The sequence below is a fragment of the Macrosteles quadrilineatus genome, unplaced genomic scaffold (assembly GCF_028750875.1).
Source record: "Macrosteles quadrilineatus isolate MER2022 unplaced genomic scaffold, UCM_ALF_1.0 Scaffold_3__2_contigs__length_128488019, whole genome shotgun sequence".
NCBI lineage: Eukaryota > Metazoa > Arthropoda > Insecta > Hemiptera > Cicadellidae > Macrosteles > Macrosteles quadrilineatus.
Window position 1 is genome coordinate 125,152,061 of NW_026542596.1, and position 23,190 is coordinate 125,175,250.

General features: G+C 34.8%; 1 protein-coding gene across 1 annotated transcript; it reads left to right on the plus strand.

The window, feature by feature from the left end:
* Nucleotides 1–4,366: 4,366 nt before the first annotated feature.
* On the plus strand, nucleotides 4,367–17,762 carry LOC128989531 (uncharacterized transmembrane protein DDB_G0289901-like). The gene is made up of 5 exons (XM_054411428.1): nucleotides 4,367–4,406; nucleotides 5,566–7,854; nucleotides 8,257–8,439; nucleotides 15,362–16,060; nucleotides 17,077–17,762. Exons 1-5 carry the CDS (start codon nucleotides 4,367–4,369, stop codon nucleotides 17,760–17,762), a joined length of 3,897 nt encoding a protein of 1,298 aa, XP_054267403.1.
* The last annotated feature ends 5,428 nt before the right edge of the window (nucleotides 17,763–23,190 follow it).

The window sequence follows — 23,190 nt, forward strand, 5'->3', positions numbered from 1 at the left end:
CGAATACATCTGTTAGTTCACTATATGCATTTTAGGATTTTGGTTACCTTCCTAAAATATCTAAATGTAATAGTAAATGTCCACGTAATATGCATTACATGTTTTACATTTCTAATAATTTGAACAAATAAACTAAAATTTACATAATAAACACATCACAGTAATATTTAATGAGAAAATCCTAAATTAAAACTTGTGAGCAGGGCATTTATGGGAAATGGGTATTTAACCACAGCTATTTATACCCGGGTATTCCACATCTATAGGTATATACCATCCTTGGCGAAAGGCATAGCTAAAATTAATAGTACACTTCGCTTTTCCTAATTATAAAAAAGTACCAGATGAAGGAGTCATGGTTTGGTATAGTTTATTTCGACTGTAAAAGCAAAGGAAACTCGTGTTTTATTTTCAACTAATTTTGGCTTTTATTATTTAAGTTCAAAAATATATTTATTAGTTTGAAGAATCGAATTGAAAAATCTACCCTTAAATAAGAGTGAAACATTGAGTTGACGCCAGTGCACTCAAACGGCACCAACACGTAAACACTCATCATTCCATCAACACTGACTTGATCTTTTTTTTTCCTTATATCGAGTAATCTTCAGTATAATCTCAATAAATGTTTATCACTTTGTACTGTATTTTGTAATTTGCTAGTATACTGTGGATGGCTTGTTATAAACACATGTTAAGAGTTTTTTGTTTACTTTTTACCTGTTATATTGTTCAACCAACATAATTATTTGGCAACCTATAAGGCCAATGTAAAATTTTTAAATTTTCAAATGAGTAGTGTAGCGAAATAAGAATTTTCCTGAGGTAGTGGCTGTCGTCAATCATGTTTTTAAGGCTGTAAGTCCCTAATTCCAAAATGTTGTCAAAATCCTTCCGCTGGATTTCGAGATATATATTACAGACAGAGAGACAGACAGATAGACAAACAGACTTTGCTCGTTTTAGAGTATAGGACTAAGAGTAGATTACAAAGAGTACGTAAATACAATTATTAGAACATTGTGAGGTAAATGCCTTTGGCTGAATGTCGAGATGCTCATATTAGTTTAAGGTGAATGTACTTGTTGTTGTTATTTAAGGTAACATTACTGTTTAGGTAAAATCTCAAATTAGGTATGATATTAACCTATGATCTATTCGCGAAATTTTGAACCCGTTACAAAATCTAGCTGATGAAACACTACAAACAACATCTATAGTGTGATGATTGATTGAAACAATCAAACAATTTCACTGTCTTTTACTATTTTTCAGGGACAATCCTATGATGTACTAACAACGAAGATCAGTGTAAAGATTTCTAGTACTAAACAACACCTTACGCCTTACAATTCTGGATACAAATATACAAAATGTTTCAGAATTCGGTCGGATATTTTAGGGTATTATTCCTGGGTAAGAACCATATCCAAATATCATATTTAAATTGTCCGGAAGTTTTTCGTTAGGTACTCATACAGCCACCATTTTGTTTTTCACTTATTAATTGTTTTCTAAAAAGTGGTATAAGATACGAAATTGAAACTTTGCACAACAATTTATGACAACTTGACAAATCTCCAACAAAATTATGACAATTTTTAAAATACATAACACAAAATGCAGCCATTTAAAATTTTGTTTCTTAAATAACTCAAAAACCGTTGATTTTACCAAATTTTTACGATTTAACTTTTTCAAGACAATTTAATTACAAATTGATTGACACCTTATTTTTTAAGATTAGACGAATATTAACGGAATATTATGGCAGCTTTAGTAATACGTGACCGCTGGAGGTTAGTTGTAGTGCATGTCGAGGCATGCAGCTGAAGTCTGCCACAACAATGCATCAGTCTCCGTCCGCCTTGCAAGTTGTTTTTAAGCGATTTTAGATTATTTCAAACAATAATAAAATAAATCATAACCCCAAAAAATGTATTTTTTCAATTATCTATTGTTAGGATGGCTTTAAAATTGCACACCTTTTTACTGAATTTAAAATTCACACAAAACACCCAATTTTATTATATCAGTTGGGGTGAAAGTCAACGTACTTGTTTACAAACTAATCAGCTGATTTTATTGTTGTCTGAAGATGTTATTGTTTATTCAATGTAGTCAGTTCCTATTAACTTTTACACTGAGTGTGTAACATTTAAAAAGTGAGTTTAAAAAGTTAGAGGAACTGACTACATTGAATAAACAATAACAAATTCAGACAACAATAAAATCAGCTGATTAGTTTGGAAACAAGTACGTTGACTTTCACCACAACTGATATAAAAAGTTTGCGTGTTTTGTTTGAATTTTAAAGACAGTAAGATGTTTGTGCAAAGTTTCAATTTCGTATCTTTTACCACTTTTGAAAATAATTAATAAGTGAAAAAACAAAATGGACGCTTTGTGAGTAACTAAGGACTTATGATATTTTGATATTTTTCTTACCTGGTAATATTACCCTAAAATATCCGGCACGAATTCTGAAACACCTTGTATTATATACTCTCACCGCAGCAAACCTGCAAAATATAAGAATCTGCATTTGCATTATTAGATCAATTATATAAACGTAAATAACATTAGCGGTTTCCTGTTACAGGGAGGGTAATAAAGTGTGTTTTAGTAAATTAGTAGCTTAGTATAAATTCAATAAATTTGGCTAAGTTTGATCAAAATCTATCCTTAATCAAGCAAACTACAACTGTTTACCAATCTCCCAATCTGAATAATATGAGATGTTATTACATTTGAATTATTTTAAATTTAATTTTTTTTATTTCTGCGCAACAAATAATGGTAAAAGACAGCGTTATACTAAATCATTAGTTTTTTTAAAGCTCTGTAAAATGGTTTATATTGCGAAATTCTATGTTGAGGGTTTGAGTGTCAAAAACGAGAAAACCAATTGTTACCCCATAAAACCCCGTTCCCGTGGTCTGATCATGTTGGTTCGCGAACTCATTCAAGCTTATCTCCTCCTACATCTTACAGAAAGATATTCATCATAATCGGACAAAAATTACTCTAGTTATCGCATTCACGGACGTATCATAGACGTGATAGAATAGTGCTTTTGACCTCTAGGGCTATAAAAATGAAGAAGTGGTAATAACTACTTCTCTATAGGGAAATTCACTTAATAATTAATGAATAAATGAATGGTGGTTTTCGCGAGTGATTTAGCCTTTCAGTTTTTTTCTAATCGCCTGATCGTTTCGGCCAACATCGTTAAAAACCAATCAAGACAATGACTAAAATATATTGTTTTTCTTCCCTAATCCATCAATGATATCTTACATCAATGCGATGACCCTTGTCAAGGATCAATTCGGTCTTTTTCTTTTAACACTTTATTCGCAGTTTGCTCGTTTCATGTTTTCTTTAGTTGAGTCATTCGTTTCTCTGTGATAACCCAAGCTGTAGCACTGACAAATAAAATTCTGCGAGGAGAATGGTAGTATAAATCATTAGGCTTGATTTTTGATATTGTAATTGTTCGGTAGAACACTTTGTTCCCAGTTGATTAGATTAGGGTCGTAAATATACGTAACTAAGCTAAAAATTCTTCATTTTCACTCATCTAGCATTTCTTCTATCCTAAACCTTCGCTATGTTAGTATCAGTGCCATAAATTATGAATATGTGATAGTTAGATTAGCACAAAACATAGACCTCAAACCACTTTAAATGCAACCCAAAATAGCTTGACACCTGGAAGCTGGTATCCACCCTATGAGTTAGTGTATGCCTTAAAAAATCACCCTGTGTTCGGTAGATGAGATGAATAACTTTTATAAATACTGTGGATGAATGGCATAACAAACTTATCTATAGCAAATATTTCTTATATATTTTAAAAATAACATAAACAAGATACATTTTACATACAAATATCACATAATGATAATACTGTTTCGGGAGGAAAACAGAGAAAGATTTATTGAAACGCTTGAAGGCAAGCTTTCTAAGAATTTTAAAACAAGGAAAGCAATTATTGAAGGATTCCATGGAAAATATTTTCTACTAAAGTTTATTTCATACCAATTATATAAGTTAATCAGGTTCAATCTCCACCCACACAACATGGGGTTTTCACGGTGTGCTAACAATAACCTTGTTATTGTAGCTAATTTCATCATAGAACATACCTTTATGGAAGTTTTTTCGTTAAATGTACAGTTTGTTTAGTTGCATTTATACATAGCTTACACACTCATAAGTATATACTTAAGTGTAATAAGTAAGCAGTGTTAGTCAGTGAGTAAGTCAGTGAACCTAAATGTGAATGTTTATCTTAATAGTCTCTGATTTTCCCTGAAGACCACCGAATGTTGCCAGCGGGTTCAGTTTCAGTGACCTTGCGATGCTGTTGCTGCTGCTCTTCATTCCTCATGTTTTAGCTGGTAAATAGTTTTATTGTAAACTTATTTAATTATAAAACCATTTTTTAGTACAACGAGTCATTGTTTAAAGAACAACACTAGGTCAATTTGATCAACTAGGTTAATTTGGTTACGCGTCCATGCATTCGTTATAGCCATTGGTTTTTTTCCATACGTGTACAAACTATTAATGTTTTTGCACTTTAATGTAACTATATCTTTTCATTAAGAATCTAATTATATGTCACATGATATTTAACAGGGTTATATATATTTGCAAAGGATATTTTCCTTTCTGCATCACAGTTCAATAGTCAAGAGTGTTTGGTAATTTGTGTAATGGTTGTACAGCAGTCTGTATTACACGTGAAAACATTTTGGTCATGTTGTATGTGTGATGATATAGCCTGATACTTTGTGGATAGATAAATAGAATGGATTGGCGTTGAATTATCATTCATAGACATACAACATACTCTAAAACCTGTTGATGTTCTACCATCCCCTAAATAATGCCCTATGTATTTTACGTTATTTAAATTATTTCCAAAGAAACTTTAATTTTAAAAAGTTATTAAGACTACATCTATAAGGATATTGAGGTAGATTTGCATTTTTAAGTTTAAAACTATAGACGGCCTCGACTTACAGGTGTGTAAAACTGGGAAATTAATTAGAAGTTTTCCATTCAGCAATGGAAACTTACTGGGTAAAAACCATTCTAGTTGTTCCTAACTTTTTGAAAGCTGATTTAGTAGTTTCGTTTATAACTAGAAATTACTAAATGCATGACCATCGTACGAAAATCATAGTGTCAAGCAAAATGTTTTTATATGAAAATATTTTTCCGTACATAAAGGATTGAAATGCAGTTTAACATATATTTCTGTTAAGATATTGTTTTATATATCTTTTTCAATCATTTTAGCCTCTGGATTGCTTATATATTAATTGATATTATAAGGCCTTACCTTAGCAATCCTGTTTTTTAACAGTTTTTTTTTTTTTTTGCAAAAAACAGGATTTCTAAGGTAAGGCCTTATAATATCAATTAATATCTTTTTTGACAGCGTGATCGTTTGTGATTTGTATATATGGTTGTCAGAATTATATTGTTTAAGAAATATAGCATCTAAAAATTAATTGGCCCAAAAGTTTAGATGCTTTTAACTGATTCCAGATCCGGGCTTTTCCCGAGAATGGCGGCCTCCATCTCAAGCGCAAGTGATTGGAGTCGGAACAGCCAACCACACGTCACCATCAGGGGCCTACAGCTACGGAGGGGCTTCCAGCTGGGCCGGAGGCTATGGCAAACCTTCCCCGGGCTCCATCTCCACTGCTCAAGCCTCAGCGACCGCAGGAGGAATGACCTACAGCTCGGGGTCATCAGCCTCAGGGGCTAGTGCTCAGTCATCATCATCAGGAGGATCAGGAGAAACAGCATCTGCAAACGCTTCAGCGAACTCAGGAGGATATTACGGATACTACGGGAACCAATCAGCACCTTCCAACGCTGGAGGCTCGAGTGGATATTATACAGGATCTTCAGGAGCGGCTGGCACTTCAGGAACGTCTTCAACCCCAGCACAAACATCATCCAAGCCGACCGGATACTACTCATACTGGTACAGTCCGAATGGTACTTCAGGGTATAACTACCCATACTACTACTATCATAACCGACCAGCTCCTACATCAAGCAGCAATGTGGGAGCAAACAACACCACAACTGGTTGTTACTCAGGCAACTACAATAGACCAGGATGTGAAAACAGGCCTTCAGGTTGGGCTGGCTATTATAATGGAAGCTATTATTACAGACCCACCACTCCGCCCAGCGTTGGAAGTGAGTCTTCAGCATCGACCTCGGGAGGAAACTACGAGTACAGACCACAAACTTCTTCAACGGAAGCTCCTCCAAGTACGACCGGATATTCGCAAGGATCCTCTTCGACTGGAAGTGGTGGTGCTCCTTGGTGGCTCAACGGTGTATTTGCATCAGCTGTATCCGGCTCGGCTGCCACTAGCAGTAGCTCGTCTGTATCCTCGGGTAGCTCGTCTTCTGGAAATGAGGCAGAACTAGGATCTGGATATTCTTCCGGTTTTCAAACACAATCTGGATCTTCTGTCGGAAGTTCATCAACCGGTTCCCATACCGGACCATGGATAGAATATAAACCAGGATCTTCAACTTCGTCTGGTACCACAAGTGGTTCTAGTAGTTATTCAGGTAGCTTTGGTAATTTTGGAAGCAATTCGAATTCGAATACGAACACGAATAATAACGTAGGCGTATCGAATAACAACGCAGAAGGATCGAATAATTCGGCTAACCTTGGAAACAACTCAGGTGGCTTTGGCAGTGCAGGAGGATTCAACGGTGGTGTTAGTAGTTCTGGTGGCAACACAGGAGGTTATGGTGGTTCAGGGGGCTTCAATGGTGGCCCAAGTAGTTCTGGTGGTAATACAGGAGGTTATAGTGGCTCAGGAAATGTCGGTGGTAGTCCAGGTAGCTCGGGAAGTCTTGGTGGTAGTTCAGGTAGCTCAGGAACTTTTGGCGGTTCAGGAGGCTTCAATGGTGGCTCAAGTAGTTCTGGTGGTAATACAGGAAGTTATAGCGGTTCAGGAAATGTTGGTGGTAGTCCAGGTAGTTCGGGAAGTCTTGGTGGTAGTTCAGGTAGCTCAGGGAATTTTGGTGGTTCAGGGGGATTCAGTGGTGGCTCAAGTAGTTCTGGTGGTAATACAGAAAGTTATAGTGGTTCAGGAAGTGTTGGTGGTAGTACTGGTGGTTCGGGAAGTCTTAGTGGTAGTTCAGGGACTTTTGGTGGTTCAGGGGGATTCAGTGGTGGCTCTAGTAGCTCTGGTGGTAATACAGGCAGTTATAGTGGTTCAGGAAGTGTTAGTGGTAGTTCAGGTAGCTCAGGGAATTTTGGTGGTTCAGGGGGATTCAGTGGTGGCTCAAGTAGTTCTGGTGGTAATACAGGAAGTTATAGTGGTTCAGGAAGTGTTGGTAGTAGCTCAAGTTATTCAGGTAGCTCCGTTAACTCAGGCTCTGGAGGTGGTAGCTCAAGTATTAGTGGTGGGTATTTGGGTAACTACGGTGGCTACTCTGGTAATCAGGGTTCCACGAGTACAGGCACAGCTTCAGGACAAACGAGTGTTGATTCGTCAAGTGGTAATGGAGGAGGTTGCAACGGGTTGAATTCAATGACTTCAAGCTGGACCTCTATAGGATACGGAAATGGGACTGAATCCTACTATAGTTCCATCAGTACGTCAGGACCTCCTCGAAATCCCAGTGTGGTGATAGCCATTCACGCTCCGTGGTGGCTGTACGGAGGATTCTTTGGTACAGCGTTCGCTTCTTCAATTTCCCCAGTGGGTTTATCTCCAGGTGCACAAAGTGGTTCTAGTGTTTCAAACAATGGATATTCTGGCGCTGACCCTCCTGCTATAGCTTTTCCTGGAGGTACGTAGTGTAAAAAACATTTATTCTCTCTAGATTTATTAGCTTTCAAATTACCCTTAAAGTTCCTCGGTTCGAGATTATCTAAAATGTGATTAATTGGATATACCGTTCCATGAGTTTTCGATACTTATGAACAAGTTTAAATAGCAAATACGCATTGAAATTTATGAATGTAAAACGGAATATATCAATATAACTATTTTAAAACTAATTTTGACCGTACTTTATATCACGTGAGTCCTAAAATTTGCAAACAACTACTATTTATAACAACCAAAGGATATTGACCTTGTTTTATTATGCTGATAGCACAAACTGTTCACATTTACAGTAAATATATCCAAATATATCATTGTAAATTAGCATAGAAAGGTAATTTTAAAGCTGTTGGCCTGGTTGCAGACTCAGACAGCATCGGAGCGACTAACTACACGGGATACCACGGGGGCAGCGACTATCAGTCTGGGACAGACGCTGGGGAAGGACCACCAGCTGATCCTGATTCGCAAACCTTCACAAATACTGGATCAGAGAGTGATCTTTACCCACAATTGATACCTCACAAGCCTCCCAACTACCAGCCGGGTGATTTCTTTCACCCCCCTGGATAACAATCAAGTTTGACTGTACTTCAAACCAGACCTTCAAGTATGGACAGACACATCGTCATGGAGAAACCTTTTTCTCCTCTTGAAAAGCACTTTTTTTCACACGTGGATTAAGAGAATGTAAATGACTAGCCAAAAAATTATTCGTACAAAAATTAATTGTTTATGTTTACGTTTTCCTAACTTCAATGAAAATTTAAAAAAAAAATGAACAATTGCTATACACAAAGTGAATATGATTTTCATGAACTGTATGTGTGGGAACGAAAGATGTAATACATTTTCAATAAATATTGAAAACCTATCCATTTTTTATTTCGTTCAATTTTACACTATTTGAACCTTAATAACCATGGGGGAGGGGAGTAAAAATATGTTATATTCGTAATGAGTATAGACATTATATGTGAAACCCGCCTTACACAATTTCTTGACAGGAGTACGTGTAAATCGTACAAGAAATAACAATTGGTTATTTTGTTGGTAAAATCCAAAAATATATTGTAAAAGGTCAACCCTAAGTGAATATCAGCCCGAGGCGAGGGTGTTTCTGAGTCTCACAAACGGGTATTTTGTGGTTTACTCTCTTGCGGTGCCTTGACGTCATTTCCCCATGTCTATGAATAACCTATCATACATTACATTAACTTAATAGTTAATGTAATGAATGATAGTGGATAATGTACAAAGTTAGTGGTTTACCTTTTATGATATTATTTGTGTTGAAAACAACCTTGAACATGATAGTTGTTCAGTAATTCGTGTGTAATACATCATATCCTAAAAGTGAGTACAAAACACAAATTATAACCGACAAATAGATTCTGTACTTGTTTCGAAAAACTTCTACACTTTTTTAGTCGAGCTGGCAAACAAGGATGGCCTATTTATAGATAACTTAAAATGAAAATTATAATTCGTATTTACATAGATTACAAGCTATAAATTTCGTGGGAGTCTCCAGAAAGTAACGTTAAGATACAAAAGTCTCTAGATGTAAAAATACTCTTAAGCTAATTTGGAAACTTTAAACTTCAGACGTTGATGTATAGATTAACAAATGACTTTACAAAACAGATCTGTTTTCCAGCAAACTTTTGACAATCACTTTTTATTAATTCCAAGTCATATGATTTAGACTACTAAAAAGCTTTAAGCTTTGGTCTTCCTAAAGCAGGTGGCTAATTGTTACTGATAACGCGGACTTAGAACCTAAGGGGATTCAGTTTCATTGCGCAAGTCTTGTACAGTTTATTTATTTCCCGCGGTCAGTGGAGAGAGAAAGGCCCACAGCTTGTTTGTGAGTTTACCTAACGACATCAACATTTCCACCGATGTCCCTCTGATCATCTCCCGCCTACGTTCAAGTGATGTTGCTGATTCTCATCCTTACCTTCCGGTACGTCGACGCTGGTGAGTACAGCTTCCTTTCATCAGATGTTCGTACTGTAGCACGTCATATCTGCTTTACAGAACTAATTCATGCCAGTCTATTTGTGATTCCCACTGTTTATCTAATCAGAAAAGATATTAGAGATGTTTTTGAAAAACTGTGAGGATTGTAGCATTGGTATACAGTACAAGGGGGACCAAGCCATGGCTCTTTATAGTTTATTTCCATTGTAAAAGCAATGTAAAGGGAACTCACGTTTTATTTACAACTAAATTTGACTATTTTTCACTGTTTAACTAAAGTTTGCTAAAAATTGCCTCAGTACTTCGGGGATTAAGTGTTGGTAGGAGAGAGCCAAGTAAAAACTATTTTCACCTATATCGATTAATCTTCAGTGTAATCTTTGCTCAAGTGATGTTTTCCCTTTGTGCTGTATTTTGTAATTTTATTTTGTAGTTATAAACACATGTTAAACGTATTTTGGTTACTTTTTCCTTGTAATTTTGTTCAACCATCATAGTTACTTGGCAACCCATAAAGCCATTGTTAAAAGATTTTGACTTTCAACTTTTTTACCTTATTGGATTTTATGTCAGCATTTAAAACTGCATTAAACACTTTTTAAGATCAGATCAGCGTTGGTCAGAAATAAATTATTGACAACATTTGAAGAAACCATCGAAGTCATTTTCGATATCTTTGTGCAAGCAAGCAAGTTTGCTCATATAAGAGTAGGCCTATAGGAGTAGAATAGTGTTCCTGTGTATTTTAGTATTTGCGCTTATTGGTTAGCTAAAAAACAGCTGATTGTTTTAGCCAACAAACAATAATATGGAGGTAACCCAAACGGCCAGAGATATTATTTTATACACTATATCTTAACACCAGTTATCCCTTACTTATAAACCCATTTTAAGTAATTTATTTTAGTTAGAATTGTATAATAATAAATACTCATTATTATACACTTTTGGTTTTGAGGTCTTTCAGAGGCCAAACATGCCCGTTCAAATTCATATATATCCGCACAGACAAGCTTATCCAAGTCATTTTGTATATTTCCAAAACAAATAGCTTATTCAAGTATTATGCTTTTAATAGTTAAGAAATTAAGTAAAACTGTAAATTAAAAATATTTTGATCTAATTTGAGAAAAATATTTATTTTATACTAAGCTATTAACATTTTACAAAAGAAAAACACATTTTATCGCCTTCCCTGTAGCAGTAAACCTAAGTACTAGTTAAACAAATGCCATTTAAAGAAGTAATAAATATGTCTTTTTTGTGGAGATATTTTTTTGAAAATCAGGTGAATCGCACATAGTATGCAGGCTTGCTAAATTTTAATCTACTACATATTTTAGTTATTAGTAGTAGGTCCAGAATACCTTAATATATTTCTCTACAAAGTGAATAACTTTTCTGTGCCAACCAGTGACCACAGAATTGAAAGGTGCCAACATACAAACATACAATTCTTAAAATACAATTATCATACATGTTAATAGTCTACAATCATAAATTGTAAATTGTACAAGGTTTGTAAAAATAAAACAATCCATCCCTCTTTGATCAAGTTACTCACCAATTTCGTTTAGAATAAAATCTTTTCATCATTCCTTACCGAAAGTAACTATTTTCGATAACACCTGATATGAAAGAAAGTAGTAGTTTCCCAAGCTCTATTAGAGCTAGGGAAAAACGATCAGCCGATTCTTTCCTCGATTAGTTCTCCATTTATCCACTATGCGTGGTAGTGTTTTGTCGTTGGTTTTTGTTGGTTTGTTAGCGAATTTCCCATATAGGGAATAAGCTATTACCGTAGTACTCATGGTAAGACCTGGACGCGGGACCGATTTTTTTTTCGTTTTGAGGTCCCTAGAGGCCAAAAACACCATCCGTTCAAATTCATATATATATATATATATTTATATATATATATATATATATGTGTGTGTGTGTCCGTTAGCGCGATAACTCGAGCAAAAATGATCCGATTTTGATGAAATTTGGTACAAATGTGTAAACCTACATTTATTCGAACGAGTTCGCGATCCAGCATAATCGGACCATGGGAACAGGGGTTAATGGGGGGTTTTATGGGGTAAAAATGGGTTTTAACCTTTTTTGACCCTAAAAACATAAAATTTTAGAATTTCTTTCCCAACCATTTTGTAGAGCTTAAAAAAAGAAATAATTTAGTATATTGAAGCATTGTTGTATGCCTAACGGTCACGGAGAAAATTCAAAAAAATGCAAATTTAAAATTCCCATGTTATTCTTATGGAGAAAATGAAAACTGTTGTAGTTTACTTGTTTATGGATATATGTTGATCAAATTTGGCAAACTTATTTATTTCATCCTATACTATTGACGTTTGGTCATAAAACACTGTTTACCTTCCCCGTAGCAGCAAACCTAAGCACTCGTTATAGCCTATCTAATGTTATTTAAATTGGGAATAAATATGTCTTATTTATGGAAGTATTTTAGTAAATATGTAATCAGACAAGTTGAAATTCGCTTAGTCTGCAGGTTTGCTGCGGCGGGGGTATTTTAATGATTAAATCAGCTGAAAGTATGTTTAACATTACTGATGATTTGATGAAAACAGCTTCAGAGGTATAATCACCTAACAAACTAAATAACGAGAAAGATAAGAAGAGGGGTACAGAAAGTTTAGAGACTGGTAAAAATTACAAAATGTTAAGTCAATTCAAGTAAGTGATGAAGTATTATATTTATCTAAAAATCTACAATTATGAAACCATGTACGTTGTGAAGTATATTTTCAATGATAAAGAGTGGTCTAAAACTATTTTACCTAACCCGCCATGTTAAACTTCCCTATCCCAAGCGTGATGTATACAACTTCCTTACTTCTCGAAAGATGTAAAGTTGAAAAAAACTCACTCGGTGATGTAATGAAACCCATTTAATTAACATTGAGTTCTTAACTTAAGAAAATATACCTCTATGGAGGCATCGACGTTCAACGCTAGAAATCAGCTGTGCGCTTGAATGTTATTGTTATGCTTTAAAGTATTTTCCTAACCTAGCTTTTGTTTGTAAAAGAACGTTACTGTTAGACGATGAGTGAAATGGATAATGAAAAATTTTGTACACGTAAACCCATGTATATTGTCGGGTCAGGTAAAATCTTGTACGTTACTCGTTGAGGTGAATTATGCAACTAGCTTCCGCTCGTTGCACAACATTCACCTTCGTGATGTAAAAACGCTCTTACTACACTTGTAATGTAAATAGCTATTACTACTACTGAGATATGTTATTCTGTATGTGTGTATTTTTGTGTCGTGATGAAAAGTATCCTCGGCTTCGCCTCGTACGTGAAGATAACTCTCACATGTTCGGCTTTGCCTCACACATGGACACATGAAACTTGAGCGCGCGTCGGAAAATGCTACTTTCGGTCCTAGTAATGAAATGGTATACTATTATTGGTCTACTTGTCAAACAACGACAGCTTAAACAAGTTTACACGTACCATATTATCATGAGTTTTTAAGGTGGCTTATTTTCAGACTACAGTATAGTTGTTTGAAGATGCATACGACATACTAAACTAACTATGAAAATGTTTATTAAAATGTACATTTTAAGGCAATATTTGTTTCTGTCAGGTTTAAAACTCCACCACATATTTGATGTGGTGTATCAAATCGCTTGGATTAGGTATCTCAAGACACATTAGTAAACAACATTAGTGCATCCTCTTTAATGACAATAACAATCCCACTCTACTACGATTTAAACATTATTGGTGGATAGGTGGATTTACTGGCGTTTAAATCTATGTTGTGGAAATTAACATCACAGTTATAGCTTTGTAATAAAATTAGTAGGTTTAATATTATAGGTTATTAACATAATGATGTTGGCTTTAGATTTCATTAGCACTTAGTAGGTGAATTTACCTAAGCATTTCTAAAAGATGGGTTCTATTAAGTTCCCAAACGAATGTGATTTAGATATTAAGTTCAAATATATTTCTTAATGTTGTAAAAAATGATAAGTATTATCTGTTTACTTTGCAATATCAAAAGTTTAAAGACAGGAAATATTACTGACTAAAACCATTGCCTTATAGATACCGAATAGTCATCCATTGTATCCCTTACTTTATGATTATTTGTTGGTTTATGAGGCTTATAAGCTGCTACTGTATTTTCAGTTAATCTTGGTTAAATCAACAGAAATGATTAATTGATATTAACCAGCTCTCTTTGTTAGTAACCTTATTGAACGTTGTACGTCCATGTCCATCCTCATACTGGCTACAATTTATCACGAATACTAGAACAGACCCAGTATCAATTATCAATTTTTTAATATGGCGACACCACTATGTGCGTATTTTAATTCAACCCAAATATGAGTTAAGGATGAGTGTAGGATGAGTGGTGCAATCTTGTAGTCTTAATAGTGACTAAGGCCGACATATTCCCTAGACACAGCTGTTAATACAATGCCCATACAATAGCAACTAAGGGACCTACCGCTTATATTGGAATCCGAACCACATATTTGCCTTGGTATTAACGAATTGGTCTGATTAGGATAGTTTGGGATAGTCGTAGTACTCACTATTGCAGATGTTAATCCACACCAGGAAGTATCGCATCCATAATGAAAGTTAAAACTTTAAAAGATCTTCTTCTTTGACACTTTCCCTTTGTATCATGTGGAGCAAAAGCATGAAATAATTAGTTGACACGATTGGACATCAGGCGATAATTCTGTATGAGGTAATTATATGTTGCCAGTCAACTATTTTGTTAATTCTCTTATATGTGTTGGCAACAGTTAAACAACTGTTAAAATGACATACTGCAATTTGTAAATTATACAGTGAGTAAATTAAGTCTTAAAACAAATCTGTATTTTTTAAACCGAAATAGATAGAAATATTCTGTTTGTGGCAATAATTGTTAACAAACTTTCCGCAATTTTATACATCAAAAATACTGTTCACACCCCTAACAGGGTGACTTATTTTTTTTAAATAGCAACCCCTATTGAGTGACCCCTCATTTTGAAGGATTTGTCAAAAGAAGCACAATGACGCAAATCCGAGGTGAATATCTCACCCCTAGAAATGGTGGGTATTCCAAAATGGGTGCTTTTTCACATAAATCAAATGTTGGGATACCCACCATTTAGGCTAGGGATGAGATATCCACCTCGGTTTTGCGTCATTGTGTTCTTTTGACAAATCCTTCAACATGAGGTGTCACTCAATAGGGGTTGCTATTTGAAAAAAATGAGTCACCCCATACCCTGTTAGCGTTGTAAACAAATATGTTTGATGTAACAAATTACGGAACCTTTGTTAACAATCAACGCCACAAACAGAATATTTCTATCTATTTCGGTTTAAAAAATACAGATTTGTTTCAAGACTTAATTTACACGCTGTATACAAATTTACTGATATCAAAGAGTATTCAATATTATGTTTATGGTAGAATGCTTGTTTCAGGAACCCCTCACGCAGTTTACGGAGTGCCAACGATTGGGACTAACTTGGGATTCTCTCCTCAACAAAGTAACCCCACTTATACATCCGTAAAGCAATGGGGCTCCAACTTCTACGTTCAACAATACCATCGATCGCCAGAGAAAAACTACCAACATCCGCATTCCCTGACGAAAACCGAATATTGGGGCGGAACACCCGGCTCCAGAATTGTAGCCGCTGATCATACAAAGCTAACACCTGCAGCAACGAAATACCGTCCTTTGGAAGCCTTGCCGGGAGGAAGTGCTCAGTTTTACAACAATTTTCAAGCTGCGCCAGTCGAAACACATCTCGGTAACTTGGATTACTACAGGGCCGAATCATTCAACAGATATAATGAGTTTTTTAAAAGATACTACGACTGGTATTATAGAAACGCGTTTAGAGATGGGTCAAGTGTGAATGGTTCTCCGAAAGGTCCTTACCCTCCTGCGGTACCTCAGGGTCCGTATCCTGGTCCTCCTCTCCAGGGACCCGCATCACCTTCTGGAGGACAGAGTCCTACAGGAGCGCCATGGTGGCTTAACGGAGGATTTGCAGGATCTCCTCCTGGGCCCAGTTTACCCAGTGCATCCTCTGGAGGTCCTGTTGGACCATTTGTAGCCCCGGCGATACCCCCTCAAGGATCGCTGCCTAAGAAAGCCCCACTTACAGGAAAAGGTAGAAATCTAGAAATAAATTAACTTAAAATAAAATCAGTTTATAATTTATTTAAATAACTTAAGCAAATTATAAAAACGTTTGCAAACAGGGCTAGGCCTTTGTCTTATGTTTGGTTAGTTGAGTATACGAGAAGTCCCACAAGAGGCGCTATATAGATGAAATGGTCTTATTCGATACCGAAAATGTAATAATCATTGCATTTTGAGCTTAAAAGTTATTAGCTGGTTTAATTTTTATGACTATGTATTTTAGCCTAAAAATGTAATATTCTTTGTTGTTTGGGCGTTGTTAAATAGTCTTGGTATTTGATATTACACCAATTTGACCCATGAAAATTAATACATTGTTATGTGTCAATTTTCTGGAATCAAATGTTTTACGTAATTTCTTGAAGGTATCAATTATTATTGTGTAAACCAGCTTGGTCACTCCTAATTTAATTGAATATACTTGAGTTTCCTTTAAAGGTCAAGATTCTAGAACACTTTCTTTCGATCTTTCCAAAATTCTTATTCTGAGGATGTCCCCTTTCTTTAGTCATTGGTTTGATAATTAAGAAAAGTTTGTCAGGATTAACCTCTAAGGGATCAACGTAATCGGTCTACAGGGGTTAACAGGGATTAACATAGCCGGTTAACAGATCACATAAACCTTTTTTACAAAGATTCTGAGTTGCATACATATAAGATATACACATATTTGAAAATTTATTGGATTAGAGTTTTGAGCATCCTAAATATGTTAAGTTGTGATCTATATACAAGATCTTTAATGTCTACTTCATTCGTGTTCTTCTGCAAATATCGTGACTTATTAACAACCATTTGATGTCGTTCAGTTAGTCCATTAATTGTTTAGTTAGTCCGTTTAAAGTATATCAACATTAATATTAATAATAAAAAAAGCTTGTTCTAGAATGTTATAAGCTTTTAAAATAAGTACCATAACTTTAGGAAACATCTTTAGTTTGATTTGTTTGTTTCAATTGCAAATTAACTCAAATTACTTTGCAGCCTCAGGAACGGACTCCATTTCAAACCGAATTAATGAAGATTCAACCTACGAATCTTCAAAACCTGATGCAGAGAGTTCTTCAGAAAAAATGTCGACTTCTGAGGGAACCACTACAGCCTCTGTTGAGGCAGATTCCAAAGACAAGGATTCGACATCAGATTCAGTTACCACTCCTGAAACTCCTGCTTCTCAAGAAAATCAGCCCTCTACGGAGGAGAGTACATCCCCGTCTTCGGAGGAGAGTACATCACCGTCTTCGGAAGAGAGTACATCACCGTCTTCGGATGAGAGTTCATCTTCGTCCTCTAAAGAAAGTTCATCGTCAGGTACAGATGATGGTGCTTCACCAGCTACAGAAACCTCCTCTTTAGAGGAAACGTCATCACCTTCTTCAGAAGAAAGCTCAGATGCAAAATCACCTTCTTCAGAGGAATCGTCATCGCCATCGTCGGAAACATCTTCACCTTCATCCTCGGATGAAGGTTCATCGTCAACACCTTCGGAAGAATCGTCATCGCCATCTTCGGACGTGTCACCATCTTCTACAGAAGAGATGTCATCCTCTACTGGAGAAAGCACTTCTTCTGAGGACTCTTCTCCATCGGAAGACAGTTCATCCACAGCTGTCACAACAACAGAAGCTAGCGGGAATACTGAGTCCAACACAATAGAAAGTGGAAGTTAACGTGAAACTAAACTGTATAAAGAGTTGCAAATGAAATCTATTTTTAAACATGAAATTTCGTAAAGGTAGAAAATTTAGTTTCAGAACGAAAGTAATACTTATATTAATATACAAAGGAATAATTAATCATTTACTGTACACAATTTTAAATTTGGAAATTTTGCTTCTCTTATTTAAATTTCAATAATACTTAAACATTTGAAGATTTGTTCCTTTTAATGTTCACAAAAATGTCGTAATAAGGTTTATTTGTTTTATTACAAAACACTCATTTATTGCAACCCTCGTAAATACGAATAATGTAAGTAATGTAGTATTGTGTAAAGTCTTTCAATAGCTTTAAATATTTAGCTTAAACATAATTTAGGCTAATGTTTACAAATAATCCTATGTTAAATAAATACTTGCGTTTACGCTGTTTTTATTTGCCCATTTCTATATCAACATTTATCCATTTTAATTTAGACTCGAATGCAACTGATAAAAATACAATGTTCATTTATCTAATACTGAGGATGCCTAACTGATAAATAAACCCCCTATTATATATTTTCACTCTTTTTTACTTCAATTTGATAAATTAAGTACGGAATAAAGCTAATTTTAACAGATTTAAAAAGCTTAAACTGAACGACATAAAATAGTAACCTGTAATGAATGAAAAAATGCGGCCCTCAAATAAATGTTTGTGCGTAATGTGATGATTGTGAGGTTTAACCAAATTGAAAGATATCTCCATTATTGATGCACATTTTAGACTATATTACTGTTCACAGTAAATTTAGGTTTAGATCAGGACTACCACACTCTGAATGGGTTCAGATCAGGTGTTAATGGTTTTTTTATAAGTAATTAATATCATAATATGCTTAGATAATAATTCTATGGTCCTAATATGAGTGAGGTTTGCGTGAACAGTGATTGAAGAAACTGCACCAACAATTTCCTCTAAAATAACGATTCCTCAAATAATTTTCGTTAAGAACATAAACTGTAATTTTAATATTAAAACATTAAAATTATGGGTTTCCATATAAGAACTAATTACATTTAATAACTAACCAGCAAGAAAATGCAAGCAAAAGATTCACAGCTTATATAACAAGTCATATACAGTGTGTTGAAAAAGTCTTAAAACACTCAAAAATAATTTAAACGACTTCTTAAATTCTTTGAAAATAGTTTTTTCCCATTCGTCAATCTGGTTTTTAAAGGATTTAGACCACCGTTATGTACAGGCTGGTCTAAAAAATGACACCAAACGTCTATTTCTTTTAAAAGCTAGAAAAGTCATCACATAATACAAATGTTGAATTTCCAAAATGTTATCTTAAGCCGTTTAGAATTATAGAGGATGCCTGGTCATCATTGTTACAAACATTTGGTAGTGTAAGTTCGAAGTAAATGAAGTGTGATGATGCATATAAGAGGTTTCAAGTGTAAAAATTGGCTTTCCAAAGAATTATTTTTATATGTTCTAAAATAACCATGTTTTTAAACACAATACAGCAATTCCTCAATTACCTGCAAACGGATTTGGGGTAGCGGATTTCTACCCCCGGATATTTACCCCCATGAAAAAACGCCTACGTCATTTTGACGTCACGAGGGGCGGGGCCTATAAACGGTCGAGAAACTGCCCGCGACTGGAAATTTACCCCCAATATAATATTAAATAATCAACATGTAATTGTTTGATTATAAAGTGATTTGCCATAGCACGGAAATCTACCCCCGGACATTTACCCCCGGATATCTACCCCCAGACATTTACCCCCGGATATCTACCCCCGGACATCTACCCCCGGATATCTACCCCCGGAAATCTACCCCCGGACATCTACCCCCAGACATCTACCCCCGGACATCTACCCCCAGTGGTTAAATCATAAATATCTGACCCCGGAATTCTATCCTCGGAAATCAACGGCTCTTCGGTTAATCATTGTCTTGCAATATCCAGTATAAAGCATGCGATACGTCATTGTCTTGTTTAACATTATCTATCTTCCTAATTTAATAAGCTGTAACAGTCCTTTTTCACCCGACCTACTTCGCCGATTGTTACGATTGAGGTGTCATTTTAAAGCTTAAGATCTTGCGCAGAGCAAAATGGTAATTAAAAAGGATATTTTGATTAGGGCTTCAAAAGGTTGACCCCTAAGCCTTTCATGTTAATTTTCTATTAGAAAGACTTTAAAAAAGCGTTAAAAACTATCTTTTTGATTGAATATCCACCATTTTTAATTTTTCAACTTTTCATCTTTCACAGCTGTTCATTATTTCATAGATGTCGTATTCTACAAACTAATTATTAGTATTTCATAAATTACTGGTAAACATTAGGAGTAAACTAGACAAAAATGCAAAAAATTGGGGTTTTGAACAAAATTTATTTTAATTCAAAAGTAGTGAGGCCATATTTTAATGGCTTAAGAGACTCGTGTCAATCCACCGAATCCAAAAAGACTATTTAAATCGAATCACGATCGATGCTCTAGTTTTTGAGGAGAAGGCCACGTAAAATGCCTTCTGGGCCTTGACAGACAAAGCAGAAATTGAGATAAAGACTTGTTTTGGCGTCTTTAATGTGTGAAATGTAAAAAGGACCAAAAAATATATAATTTTGAGCAATGTTCGTACTAAACTCTAATTTCAATTACATAAATTCGTAAACCCAAAAGAACCATGAGGTAAAAATACCTTCCCTATCCCGAAATATCCAATTTTATTCTTTTTTATTTCTTTTAATTTTATTTTATTCTTATATTATTCTCCGTTATTTTACAACCAGCATTGACAACCAAAACCAATCATAAAATATGTTTATGTTTCATTTTTACCATTGATTATTTGTGTAAGCAACTAGACTTTTTGGTCAATGTAAAACTCCGGATAGTGTCTACGACATAGGGATTATGCTATTTCGTATTACTAGAAGGTAATTGATAGTGAAAAATTATTAATTCATTAATCAACCTGTGGCAGGCTTTTTATCAACAATTAATTGCATTTTTACCACTAGTAATCAGGAAATAACCTCCTTCAGTGTTATGTTTAAAATTTCACGATCTGCGCTCGTTCATGTGCTGTTAGCTATTAGTGTATGTGAAAATTGGTCAACCATTTAAATCACTGTCTGAAAATAAATCAAATGCTTATGGGTTCAACTTTTGAAGCCCTTTATCAAAATATCCTTTTAATTACCATTTGCGTTGCATTGAATCTTAAGTTTAAAAATTACACCTAAATCAGTAACAGCTTAATGAATTGGGAAGATAGATGACATTAAACAAGACAACGACATATCACATGCTTAATACTAGATATTAGAGTGTAATTATTAAACGAAGAGCCATTGATTATTTTTATAAGCCAATTACTAAAATCAACTACAACAATGAATATTGGCCGATACGTAGTGTAGCACGGGGGGTTGATTTCCGGGGGTAGAATTCCGGGGTCGGACATTTATGATTTGACCACTGGGGGTAGATATCCGGGGGTAGATGTCCGGGGGTAGATGTCCGGGGGTAGATGTCTGGGGGTAGAATTCCGGGGGTAAAGTTCCGGTGTCAGGTTTATTATCATTTTGATTAATTACAACTGTTAAGTAAACCGTGAAATGCGAGTTGATTGAATAAATAATAATTTATCCATCCTAAAAGTTCGCGGCCGGAAATTTACCCCCATTCATGTGACGTCAAAGTGACGTAGGCGTTTTTTCATGGGGGTAAATATCCGGGGGTAGAAATCCGGCGACCCACGGATTTAAGTAGATGGTGACTTTTTTCGTGTTCTACATTAAATTTTGAATACAAATCATTGAAAATGTTGAAATGTTGATAAGGATCAAAAATAAAAACTACAATGTTAATAGTATCAAAGATTAAAATGTTGGTCTTTTATTACGTTTGCCCCACCGCAGCAATCCTGCCAACTAAGCAAATTTCCATTTGTCTGAATTCATTTTCAATTAAATCAATTTAAATAACATTAGGTTTAAAGAGTACCTAGGTTTGCTACTACAATGAAACTAATAAAATTTGGGTTTTAGTAAAATATCGATAGCTTAGTATAATAGTATATTTCGTACCTACGGCCGAAAATGAGGTTTTTCCGGCTCTCGATAGTTCTTAAGTTCGAGACGAAGTCAAGAACTTAAAACGATCGATAGCTGCAAAACCATTTCGGTCCGTGGTACGAACGCTATTTCACCACACTATACCCTATAGTCAACACAACTACAACTTTAAGGTTATGTAAAGATATAATTTGAGGAATCAGAGAAAAAAATAGTTGCTAGGCAACGGTGACAATAAAACAATTCTATTGCAATGCTATGGGTACTGATTGTGTATTTAATATGCATTCATGTTTTAAGAAAACAGCTGAATTTGCTACACAAAAGGTATATTACTGAGTTTTAAAGTACTGGTAAATAGCCCACCAGTGTCAAAAAGTACAGAGGTTTTTACTTATTTCTTTCAAGCAAAGCTTATGCATAATCTCCAAGTCCCATGTTTATTTCTTCCGTGATTCTTTTCAAAAACGTCTGTGAGTTCTCTTTGTACATTATTTTATACCTATTTCATCATCCATTTCCATGCAGTAGGTAGATCTAATAAAGCACTGAGTATTACGTTTATTTAATCAAGTATAGGTTTGCAATATAATAATGGAAGTGAAATACTTTTCCTGAAAAGTTAATTTTACTAACAGTTAAAAACCATGACCATGGGCAGCCATGTTGGTTACAAAAATGGCGATACAATCTTGTGAAGAATCGTAGCTTCTTATGTAAACAATTAATTGTAGCTTTTGAATAATTTTTGGATAAATAATTGAATAGCTTATGTATATGGTTACCAATGTATGTAATGGGTAAATGATGATTATTCCTGAGCAGAGCTCAGTATATAATTTATTTTAGTACAAATATCAAAGTCACGTTTACTTTTAATCAACGTAGAATCTGGATAGGTAATGTTATATTTGGGCGTTCCATTGACTTCGACTATAGGCATATACGGAAAGTAAATAAAAGATACGTCTTTTAACATTTAAAACATATATTCACGCTTATACTGTTACTCACAAGATGGTAAATATACAAAAAAGATGGTAAGTGGTTTGTATATTTACCATCTTGTGAGTAAGAGTATAAGCGTGAATATATGTTTTAAGTGTTATAAGACGTATCTTTTATTTACTTCCCGTAAATTTAATAACACGTACGATGCTGATCAATAAGTTATTTATAGGCATATCTAATTTATTTTCTCCGATAATTTTTTAAACTCATAAAATTTCAACCCAAATTAATGTTAACATAATGTTCACAAAAGCTAGCATTTTAATGCTTAGGCTTGATCTTTCAGTAGTTGTTTACAACCCTTTTAGAACATGTTTTATACAATTCACATCA